This window comes from Musca vetustissima, unplaced genomic scaffold, assembly GCF_032173495.1.
Source record: "Musca vetustissima isolate MV318-11 ecotype Yass unplaced genomic scaffold, APGP_CSIRO_Mvet_v1 utg68095, whole genome shotgun sequence".
NCBI classification, from domain to species: Eukaryota; Metazoa; Arthropoda; class Insecta; order Diptera; family Muscidae; genus Musca; species Musca vetustissima.
The window spans coordinates 17,512-30,652 of record NW_026873531.1 but is presented as its reverse complement, the minus strand read 5'-3'; the positions used below and the strand labels follow the sequence as shown (position 1 = coordinate 30,652).

Genomic DNA, 13,141 nt, shown 5'->3' with positions numbered 1-13,141 from the left:
ATTGATAGCAAGAGATTGGGTGGGTGGGTGTAAACTGAACATAAGGAATCTGTTATTTTTTGAGATATTGTGGTTTAGGAAAAGAAAAAAAATATTGTAAAGAATATATCGCATAAATAAATCCAAGGACATTAAGCTGACAAATCTGGTAATGGTCTGACATGGAATTAAAGGAACAACAACAAAAATATTGGTAAAAATATCCAACATCTTGAAAGTAATATTTTTTTAATCCAGGCTTTTTGATTTTCTTTACAAATTAAAAAAAATCAAATTTTTGGTGATCTACGAAAATGAATTTTCTAAATCCTATAGATAGGCTTGGATTTTTTAAAACAAATATTTTTTGAGGTCTTCATTTAGGCTTGTGTTAAAAAAACATTTTTAAGGTGGGCTTAAATAATAAACAAACCAGTAAGGAAAGTTGTAAAGTCGGACTGAGCCGACTATATGATACCCTTCACCACTTTGGGTATATTCTACATATGTATCCTTACAATTACATGCCAATAGAAGGAACATGATCATATCTTTCTGCAACCTATGATAAATTTAATTTTATTCGGGCAGATTTAGAGTCGTCTGCGTACCATAGGACACATTTATGGAAAACTATTTAAAGCAAATTGATACACGCTATTCGGTACGTCGTACTGCTAAGAATTTAATTTCAATCAGACACCCGTTCGAAATACATATGGAAGCTATGACTGCATCTGCACCAATTTCAACAAAACGCAATAACGCCATTCAATTTTCAATTTGATACGTTGTGCAAAATTTCGTGTTAATGGGGCAAACACTAGGAGTTTGGTGCTCCATCTATGTAAAATCGGGCAGAAATATATATGGGAGCTATATCAAATCTGAACCGATTTTCACGAAACTTAACACCCATCATTCTAGAGTTTCGTGCAAATCGAAAGATATATAGGGTCTTTGGGTAGGGTTTAAATCGGACGAAAATATATATGGAAGATATATCTATATCTTAACCGATTTTTACGAAACTTAGCGCATATCTTTCTAGACTCAATTCAGTATGCTGTGCCAAATTTGGTGCACTATTTACCTCAAATCGGACGAAACTATATATGGGAGCTATATCGAAATCTGAACCGATTTCCACGAAACTTAGCTCACATCATTCTGGACCTAATTCATTACGCTGTGCCAAATTTCGTGCAAATCGAAAGATATATATTGACTTTGGTGCACCATTTACATTAAATCAGAGGAAAATATATATGGGAGCTATATCTAAATCTGAACCGATTTTCAGGAAACTTAACACACATCATACTAGACCTAATCCATTATGCTATGTCAAATTTCGTGCAAATCGAAAGATATGTAGGAACTTAGGTGTACCATTTACATGAAATCGGCCGAAACTATATATGGGAGCTATATCTAAATCAGGACCGATTTTAATGAAACTTGGCAGACATCATTCTAGGCTCAATTAAGTACGTTATGCCAAATTTCGCGCAAATCGAAGGATATATAGGGACCTTGGTACACAATTTACCTTAAATCAGAGGAAAATATATATGGGAGCTATATCTAAATCTGAACCGATTTTCAGGAAACTTAACACTCATCATACTAGACCTAATCCATTACGCTATGCTAAATTTCGTGCAAATCGAAAGATATGTAGGGACTTAGGTGTACCATTTACAATCATAATTCTAGACGCAACTCAGTACGCTATGCCAAATTTCGTGCAAATCGAGTGATACATAGGGAATTTGGTGTACTATTTACCTAAAATCGGAAGAAAATATATATGGCAGCTATGTTCACGAAGTCCAACACACATCGATAACGGTATATATCGTACTCAATACCAAATTTCGGCCAAATCGAAGGATATACCAAAGTCCCTGGTGTCCCATTTACCTTAAATCGGACGAAAATTTATATGGGAGCTATATCTAAATCTGAACCGATTTTCACGAAATTTAACACACACCGTTCTTAACTTAATCCTGTACGTTGTGCCATATTTCATGTGAATCGAATGATATATCATGACTTCCGTGCACTATTTACATAAAATCGGACGAAAATATATATGGGAGCTATATCTAAATCTGAAACGATCTTCACGGAATTTAACGCACATCGTTCTAGACTTAATTCAGTACGCGGTGCCAAATTTCGTGCAAATCGAAGTATACATAGGGACTTTGGTACACCATTTACACAAAATCGGAAGAAAATATATAGGGGAGCTATATCTAAATCTGAAGCGATTTTTCCCAATTTCAATATTGTTCGTCCTTGGGCCAAATAAATGAGCTGTGCCAAATTTCATCCAATTCGAATCATAAATGCGACCTGTACTTTGTTTACAATTTAACATGGACAGACGGACGGACGAAATGCATAAATCGACTCAAATTCTATGCATATTCTCAAAAGGAACCATGGGAATATCTCGTTTCCTTTTACCTGTTTTTTCAAAATTCTGTAATTTGTTTTCAATTTTTTAATTTTTAAGCTCAACATATCAAATGACCCTAATTCAATTTTAAAGTCCTTTCCATTTCAGTAAGTTTTCTTCATTCAATTGTATTTTTTCCTAATATTAATTCTTCTTCCTAATTTTTGCCCGAACATTGTTAAAATCTTCTTTCCGCAGAAAACCAAACATCCCAAGAAAACTGAATTTCATTTGCTGCATTTTTCCATTACAAGCTGATTAAGCGGAAACAGCTTACACTAACCCAGGCGAACACAAAAAAACACACACACACACACAAACAAAGACCCTAACAAGGAAAAATAAAATCTCACCAATCAATAACAAGAAGACTTCCTCTTAAGTTTTCAAAGTTTCCATTAAAGATTTGTTTTCAATTTTTTGTTGTTGTTGTTTGAAAACTTTGAGCTGTGTTTTTTTTAGTTCAAATAAAGTTTGGACCATTGATCTGCACTTGAAATTCAATTTCAAGTGTAACAAGCCAAAGTACACACACACAGCCAGACACTTACGTTAACATAAGAACTTCTTTACAAAAAAAAAAAAAAACGCTTTACCCCAAAATCTAAATGCCCACTCTTCAAAAGAAGATTGAAAACCCTGCAGCTCTAAAGGAAAATCAGAAAAAATAACTTTCATGCTTCAATAATCTCTTTAATGCTCTTGTCCCACCAAAAAAACATATTTCAAACATTTGCTCCGGGTGTTGGTGTATGTGTGTTTGTGTGCGAGTGCTGGCATTGTTTTTGGTAATACCACTTGAGACTATGGTTTGGTAATACCAATGTCGTTCATTTGTGATTTGTTGTTGTTGCTGCTGCTGCTACTGCACCACATTGTAGTATTATGGTAGCAGTTTGTAGTAGTTGTTGCTAATGCTGCTGCTATTGTTGTTGGGAATTATACCAATTACCAAATTCAAAAAGCGGATTAAAACTGTTCTCACAGCGCAGAATTGAATTTATCGGAAAATGTCGAAGTTTTTTTCTTTTTTGGAAGAAAGAAAGCAGCCAACCTTTTTTCTTGTCCCCACTTTGGAAGCCATGAATGAAATTAGTTTTTTTTAACGAGGGTTAACCATTGAAGTTTGTAAACAAACAAAACAAAAAGTAAAAAATCAAAAAATCAATTGGCTTAAAGATAAAAACAATAAGAGGAAAAAATGACAGAAAATATTGTCATAAAAATGGGTTACCATAATAGGTGTATGGGTATTATGATACCCTTTGATTGGTTTCATTTTATTGGTTATTGACTTCATAAATTGTGGAATATTTTTTTTTATGGAAGGCAGTGAACTTTTAGAATAAATGAAAATAACAGAAAATTGATTATAATTTGGATCTCACAACAAAAGCAGTACATAAGGCTTCTGGCTTCGAATTTTTATTTTGTTAACCCGAACTAAATATGGGCTTCAATTTTTGTAAACCCATGCCTACATGTAAATATCAACAAATATATAGGGCTCGAAAAATATTTTTTTAAATACACGCCCATATATAGACCTCGAAAAATATTTCCTTAATGAACTAGTTTGTTATATCCAAGGCAGGCTTATAATTATACCCCTTATAATTATACCACACTGTGGTACGGGGTATTATGTCTTTGTGCATGTGTTTGTAACAGGCAATAGGAAACGAGATAGACACATGGTTCCTTTTGACAATATGCATAAAATCACTTTCTAAGTTGATTTATGCATCTCCGTCCGTCCGTCTGTCTGTCCATGTTAAATTATAAACAAAGTACAAATCGCATTTATGATCCGAATTGGATGAAATTTGGCACAGGTTACTTATTTGGCCCCGGGACGAACAATATTGAAATTGGGAAAAATCGGTTCAGATTTAGATATAGCTCCCCTATATATTTCCTTCCGATTTTGTGTAAATGGTGCAACAAAGTACCTATACATCCTTTGATTTGCACGAAATTTGGCATAGCGTAATGAATTAAGTCGAGAATGACGTGTGCTAAGTTTCCCTGAAATCGGTTCAGATATAGATATATAACAAAAAGCGCGACGTCTGTTAGGATACATATGTAGAATATACCCGAAGTGGTGAAAGGTATCATATAGTCGGCCTTGTCCGACTTTACTACTTTCCTTACTGGTTTAAAAATATTTTAAACGGGGATTTTTTAAAATATTTTTTCAAGATACCTACGAAGCGAGGACTATTTAAAAATATCATTAAAAAATATTTATTTGGGCTTCTTTAAGGCGTGGATTTTTTTATATGTTTCCGGGCTTCTATAAGCCGTTAAATTTTTAAATAATATTTTTCCGGGCTTCTATATGGCTTGGAGTTTTTTTATATTTTTTAGGGTTTCTTTAAAATATTTTTGAGTCCACATTTAATATTCCAACTCCTCATACCTTAAAGTCACCTTTTTAAATGTTTGGTGACATTTCATTAAGTTCCCCATCCCCCTCCTGATCTGTCTTATTTTATCGATTATAATCCAAAAAAAAAAAAACATATTAAAATGTTTAAATGTCACGCTTTAGTTTTCATTTTATTTCCTACGAAAGCTACGTGCGTGTATTCGCTCAACAACAATTTAGGATTTCCTTTATGGCCCTGGAGCAGGGAAATATCGAAAAAAATAAAGCAAACACACAACAGCTGTTCTTTCCACTATGGGGTGATACCAAAATATGAGTCGCCTTAACACAGAACTAGTTAATGCCTAATACAGAGTAGGTCACACTAAGTCTAGCATTTCCTCCGTCGTTTTGTTTTTTAATTAATTTAAACACCTGATTTAAGACCTTTTTCTGTTGTGGTCAACATGTTGTGTGTCTCCTCCTTTTTTGTAACATTTCACCCGAAGTCCACACTCTAAATGACCAGTTGATGTCTATCTTTTAACTCTCCCAAAAATCATGTCGTTGTTGTTATGTTTATGATTATGGTCATGCTCACATCCCATGTTCATGTATTTAGACCATAATTTGTATTATTATTTGTGTTTGATTTCTTGTGTAGGTCTTAATGTCAAACCGGTGGAGGAGGTCATTTTGCCCTGGATTAATTTCCTATTAGATATGTAACATAGATGTTTTTCCCCCTCTAAGCTATGTTATGTGACAAATTTTCATTATGACTTTTTTGTTGTTATGATTGACAAACAGTGGAATTTTCTTCAGGTTGAGCCGGTGTGTATGTGTGAGGTAGTTTTTTGGGGCCTAATTCAATTGGTTAACATATTTCCACCTTTGCCTTAAATAAAGTCAAAACCAGACTTGAAAAAATTTTTTTCGTCTTCGAAATGATTTTCTGTCACGTGTATCCGTAAACTATTTAATATTCTGTTCGTCGTCTTACAACAAATTAAAGACAAAATTCTTAAAGTCTAAGAAAAAAACAAAAACAAACAAACAACAGAACAACAAGTATTAAAGTTGTAACAACACGACGGATTACAACAAAAACCAACACATGTTTTAAGGGCATAGTAGTGTAATCACCTAGATTTCTTTTTGGATGGTATTTAGGCTTGTAATGATTGAAATGCAGGAACATGTTTGGGGGCTTTTTAGGAAATAAATAAATAAAAATATTAGTTTTTATTGATATTGACCAATTAATAATTGAACTAATTTCGTGATAATAAGTGAAATGGTTTTTAAGGGGGAATAATAAGAGAAAGTGTTCTGGAAAACGAGGTAGGGTTATTTTTTTAGTTTTCTATGAAAAAAATGAATTAACATATGAACATATGAAGTTTTTAGTTGAAATAAAATTTGAAAGAAATATTTTTTCTATTGAACAGCAGAAACCATTTTTTTAATTTATAAAGCAGCAACAGAGGCTAGATTATTGACAAACATATTTTTCCAAGAACCAACACTTCACAGATTAAAAAATATTTTTTTAATAGAACAAAAGAATCCCCGAAAAAAATATTCTTTAAAATATCCACGCCTTATAGAATCCCTGAAAAAATATTCTTTAAAAAATCCACGCCTTATAGAATCCCAGAAAAAAATATTCTTTAAAAAATCCACGCCTTAAAGAATACCTGAAAAAATATTCTTTAAAAAATCCACGCCTTATAGAATCCCTGAAAAAAATATTCTTTAAAAAATCCACGCCTTATAGAATCCCTGAAAAAATATTCTTTAAAAAATCCACGCCTTATAGAATCCCTGAAAAAAATATTCTTTAAAAAATCCACGCCTTATAGAATCCCTGAAAAAATATTCTTTAAAAAATCCACGCCTTATTTAGGTCCTTAAAAATATTCTTTAAACAATCCACGCCTTATTGAAGCTCTGAAAAAAAAATTAAAAAATTTTAGAGGCCCTGAAAAAAATATTCTAGGTCCCTAAAAACATTTTTTAAAACCTCCACGCTTTAATAAGGTCTTTCAAAAATATTCTTTAAAAAATCTACGGCTTATAGAAGCCCTGAAAAAGCAAGCCTTTCCATACCACATTAATATATTCCTATTTTTTCTAGCAAAAATAATTTTCTCATTTTCTATTAAATACTCAGAACTTAAGCCATACACATATATCACATGATATCCTTGAAATCTCCATCCCACCTTTTTATTTAATCTTTAGATTACATTCGATGCCGTTTTTGTAAGAAACAGACTTAAGACATTTGGTTTTTGTCGTTGTGGTGATGTCGATGATGCTGCTATTTGTGGCGGTACGGGCATCCTTACCACATCTTATTAACACCCATTTAATCCTTATTTGTATTTACCTTACGCTTGATTTGTTCATATTTCTTTTCCCCCAACCCGATAACCTTTTATACAACTGACTGGCAAATACGCCTACATTCTTTTAATGAATTCACCAATACTGTATAGACAAACCACCAATACGTAAACAGAGAGCTCTAAGGCTAAATATAAAGAAAATTTCTTAAATAACAATCGGCTGATGATGCGTACATACAGACATTGGAAACGTACACATCCTCTTAAGGCATTACAATAATATTTTTGTATTTGGTTGCATAGATATATTATGTTGAGAAGGAAGACTTTTGTGGAAGATATACTCAAGTCCTGTGGCATGGAGTCTTCATTTGATACTTCATTCCCTTCGTTCAATGGTAAATTTGCCAATAACATTGACATAACGTTTAGAGCTATTGATAATGATAGACAGACAGATGGAGGGAAGGACTGGCAGACGGGGAGGCAGCCTGTCAGAATTGTGGTTGTCTTCATCAGCAGCAGCATTATTATCATGATGAGGATGATCGTCAATATTTGTAAAGTAGCAGGCGGAAATCTATAACAAACAAAAATCTGCAATATTCAATAATAAACAAAAATTAGTAACTGAGCCCTTTTGCGGCCTGGGGCCAAAAGGGGGGATATAAATCAGGGGAGACAGGAGAAACTAAATAATAAAGGCTATGCTATTCATGAGGTAACAAATATAAATTAATTTTGCAGACAGAAAAGAAAAGGACGAACACAATAGGGATAAAGAGGGATTTTATTTTAATGAATATTTTTGTTGCATACTTTAAGGCGTAATAAGATTGGTAGCTTTTAGGAGGTAAATTAAAAATATTTTTTTAAAAAATCCACGCCCTTCATTGAACCCTGAAAAACAATATTTTCAAAAAAATCACCTAAAAAAATACCCTATTTACTTGAAATCGGGGCGAATATATATATATATATATATATATATTTAAGCTCTATCCAAATATTAAGCGATTTCAAACAAACATGTCACAGGTTAGGTTATAGTAATTTCAGAACGTTTTGTTCCTATCAGCCTATTGGTTCCTTGGTGCGTCAATTACTTAAAATCAATCTATAATAAAAGGGAGCTATATCTAAATCTGGACCGATTTTCTCGAAACTTGGCAGCCATCACTTCAATACGTTATGCCAAATTTGGTGCAAATCGAAAGATATATAGGGGCGATTACTTGAAATCGGACGAAAATATATATGTGAGCTATATCTAAATCTGGACCGATTTTTTCGAAACTTGGCAGACATCATTCTAGGCTAAATTAAGTACGTTATGCCAAATTTCGTGAAAATCGAAATATATATAGGTACGTTGGGCACCATTTACATGAAATCGGGCGAAACTATATATGGGAGCTATATCTAAATCTGGACCGATTTTCTCGAAACTTGGCAGACATCATTCTGGGCTCAATTAAGTACGTTATGCCAAATTTCGTGCAAATCGAAAGATATATAGGAACTTTGGTGCACCAAGTTACATGAAATCGGACGAAACTGTATACGTGAGCTATATCAAAATGTGGGCCGATTTTCACGAAACTTGGTAGATATAATTATAGACCTAAATGATTAGGCTGTACCAAATTTCGTGCAAATCGAAAGATATATAGGGACCGTTTGCATTAAATCGGTTAAATATATATATGGAGCTATATCTAAATCTGAACCGATTTTTCCCAATTTCAATAGGGTTCGTCCTTGGGCCGAATAAGTGACCTATGCCAAATTTCATCCAATTCGAATCATAAATGCGACCTGTACTTTGTTTACAATTTAACATGTACAGACAGACAGACGGGCAGACGGACGGACATGCATAAATCGACTTAGAAAGTGATTCTATGCATTTTCTCAAAAGGAACCATGTGTCTATCTCTTTTCCTTTTGCCTGTTACAAGCATATGCACAAAGACATAATACCCTGTACCACAGTGTGGTGAAGGGTATAAAAATTCACGCTTTTTTTAAGGTCCTTAACAAATATTTTTACAAAATACACGCCTTTTTTAGATCCTTTAAAACATATCCACGCTTATATAGATAAAAAAATAAAAAAAAATTATAAAAAATATTTTATAAAAATCTACACCTAGTTTTAGTTTTGGAAAAAATATTTTTAACTAACACCAAGTGTTAGTTTCAGTATTGGGTCCCATCACCTAGCAACGTCCTTTCAGGATTCCAATCTCTTTTTTTATTGGTCTTCCTTTTCACACACGGCAATAGCAACAACAACAACAGTAGCAGAAGAAGTGGAAGTAGGAGTAGAAGCAAAAGTAGCAACAGCATTCAAAGTTAATGGAGGGACAAATGTCAGAAGACAACAACAACGAGAAGAAATTGAAAACAAAAATCATAGAAAAAAATATGAAAAAGAAGTCAACAAAATGAAAACATTGATTCACTTTCAATAATAATCACCATCATGTTTGGTAACAGGAATATTGACTTTTGTAGACATTTCCGATTCGATTGTGGTAGTGGGAGGGTGTAAATAACGTCTGTGTGTGTTTAGGGAGAAAGTATAAATAGCAATAAGCTTTAATAATGATGGTAAATAGACAAAAGTAGTTTTGGCTGTGGGAGTCAGCGACATATTGAAACAGAGTTTGGGCGATGGGTGTGGTATTGAATTGTGAAATAGTATTTAATCCTACAGAGGCGTGGATTCTCAAAAATATATATTTTTTAGATATCCCATAAAGGAGTTGATTGAAAAAAAAAAATATATATATTTTTAAGCATTCCACAGAGGCTTTAACTTTAACCTAGTAAAGAAAGTAGTAAAGTCGGACTGGACCGACTATATGACACCCTTCAGCACTTTGTGTATATTCTACATATGTATCCTAACAGACGTCGCCTTTCGTCGAAGGAACATTGACATGAAATTTATCAAAGTTAAATATATGATCTTTATGTATGTATACATAATAGCAATATCATAAAAACATGCCATTCTGCAACCTATTCTAAATTTTGTAAATAGATTTAAAGCAAACTTTATACTCACTATTTGGTATGCTTTAATTTTTAAAATTTAATATCAATGATTGATTATTTGGCGTACAATAAACAAGAATAGATCGAAATTATATATTGAAGCTATGCTATATCTATATCTGAACAGCCATCAAGGTTCAGATTTAGATATTAGCTTCACAAAGTTGTGCAAATCGGCCTAGCTATGGGTTATTAGTTCACCATTTACTTAAAATCGGACGAAAGTATATATAGCAGATATATGTAAATCTGAACCGAATTTAAGAAAACTTGACACACGAAATTATTATAGTAACTTCAATAGATTGTACTGAATTTTCACGAAACTTAGCACACATTATTATCGATTTAATTCAGTACGCTATACCAAAATTCTTGCAAATCGAAATATATATATGGACTTTGGTGCACCATTTACCTTAAATCGGAAGAAAATATATATGGGAGCTATACCTAAATCTGGCACGATTTTCTCGGAACTTGACACACGCCTTCCTAGACTCAATTCAGTATTCTATGCAAAATTTCGTGCAAATCGAAAGACATTTATGGGCTTTGGTGCACCATCTACATAAAATCGGACGAGCTAAATCTATATCTCAACCGATTTTCACGAAACTTCGTATACATCATTGTGTACATAATTCACTACCCTATGCCAAATTTCGTGACAATCGAAAGATATATAGGGACTTTGGTGCACCATTTATATAAAATCGGTCGAAATTATATATCGGAGCTATATCTAAATCTGAACGGATTTTCAGGAAACTTAGCACATATCATATTCGACCTAAGTTAGTACCCTATGCCAAATTTCGTGCAAATCGAAAGATGTATAGGTAATTTGGTGCACCATTTATATAAAATCGGTCGAAATTATATATGGGAGCTATATCTAAATTTGAACGGATTTTCAGGAAACTTAGCACATATCATATTCGACCTAAGTTAGTACCCTATGCCAAATTTCGTGCAAATCGAAAGATGTATAGGTAATTTGGTGCACCATTTATATAAAATCGGTCGAAATTATATATGGGAGCTATATCTAAATCTGAACGGATTTTCAGGAAACTTAGCACATATCATATTCGACCTAATTTAGTACCCTATGACAAATTTCGTGCAAAACGATAGATGTATAGGTACTTTGGTGCACCATTTACCTTAAATCGGACGAAAATATATACGGGAGCTATATCTAAATCTGAACCGATTTTCATGAAATTTAACACACATCATTCTGGACCTAATTCAGTACGCTGTGGCAAATTTCGTGCAAATCGAAAGATATATAGGGTCATTGATGGACCATTTACATAAAATCGGAGGAAAATATATATGGGAGCTATATCTAAATCTCAACCGATTTTCACGAAACTTGGCACACATTATTGTAGACTCATTTCAGTATCCTATGCCAAATTTCGTGCAAATCGAATGATATATACGGACCATTTACATAAAATCGGACAAAACTATGTATGGGAGCTATATCTAAATCTGATCCGATTTTGACGAAACTTAGCACACATCATTCTGGACCTAATTTAGTACTCTATGCCAAATTTCGTCTAAATCGAAATGTATATAGAGACTTTAGTGCCCCATTTACCTTAAATCGGACGATAATATATACGGAAGCTATATCTTAATCTGGGCCGTTTTTAACAAAACTTCGCTGACATCAGTCTGGACCCAATTCAGTACTCTGTGCAAAATTTTGTCCCAATCGGACAAACATTAAGAGTTTGGTGCATCATTCACATAAAATCGGATGAAACTGTATATGGGAGCTTTACCTAAATCTGAACCGATTTTACCAAAACTTCGCAGACATCGGTCTGGACCTAATTCAGTACTCTGTGCAAAATTTCGTCCCAATCGGACAAATATATGGAGTTTGATGTATCATTCACATAAAATCGGACGAAACCATACATAAGAGCTATATCTAAATTTGAACCGATTTTCTTCAATTTCAATAGGGTTCGTCCTTGGGCCAAATAAGTGAACTCTGCCATATTTCATCCAAATCGGATCATAAATGCGACCTGTACTTTGTTCACAAAAATACATGGACGGGCGGACAGACAGACGGACGGACGGACATGCGTTAATCGACTTAGAAAGTGATTCTATGCATATTCTCCAATGGAACAATGGGTCTATCTCGATTACATTTGCCTGTTACAAACATATGCACAAAGACATAATATGCTCTACCACAGTGTGGCGAAAGGGTATAATAATCACCCTAAAAGTATGCAATAGAATTTATCGTAAATATTACTACCTTATTTGAGACAAATTAAAAAAATGTCCCTTGCTTTCCAAAGGTACAAATATACTCCCTCCTTTTCAGTAAAAATTAACTCAACTCTATACCCATTCCTATCCCCTCCCTTCTATATACACCGTCAAAAATTGTATTTAGAAAAATTTCAAATTAATTTGTGCATCATTAAAAAGATAATTTCAAAATTTCTAAAATTTGTTTCTTCTTTTCGTTACAGGTTTACACTTGTCAAGCCAGTAATGGCCATGTGGTGGCGGCTCTTACCAAGAAATTTGTACTCGACATGAATTGTAAGTATCATTTCATATTTTCTTTGTAATATACGATATTTTTTTGGAAGATGAAAAGAAAAACGGAACGGAAGAAACCAAAAAAATACTCTTTTCATTTCAATGTTGCGAGTTTTCTTTTAATTTTCCTCTTACAAGGGATTAATGGATGGTTGACAGAAAAAAAACAAAACTAAAAAAAATCACTCACAGAAAAGCAAACGAATGAACGAGCATAGCTTAACCTCGAGTCAAGCAAAAATTAAGTTCGGTGTGTTCACAACCTTTGATACAAGTACACAATACAAGGTTTCTTCTTCTTCT

At 33.4% G+C, this 13,141-nt stretch overlaps 1 protein-coding gene across 1 annotated transcript in view; it reads left to right on the top strand.

Annotated features, from left to right (window-relative positions):
- LOC133326031 (lachesin-like) overlaps window positions 1–12,867 on the top strand; it is a 30,798-nt gene extending 17,931 nt beyond the window's left edge. Inside the window, exon 4 of the mRNA XM_061534710.1 lies at window positions 12,766–12,867. Coding sequence (XP_061390694.1) covers window positions 12,766–12,867 — 102 coding nt within the window. The remainder of the gene's footprint in view (window positions 1–12,765) is intronic.
- Window positions 12,868–13,141: the final 274 nt, after the last annotated feature.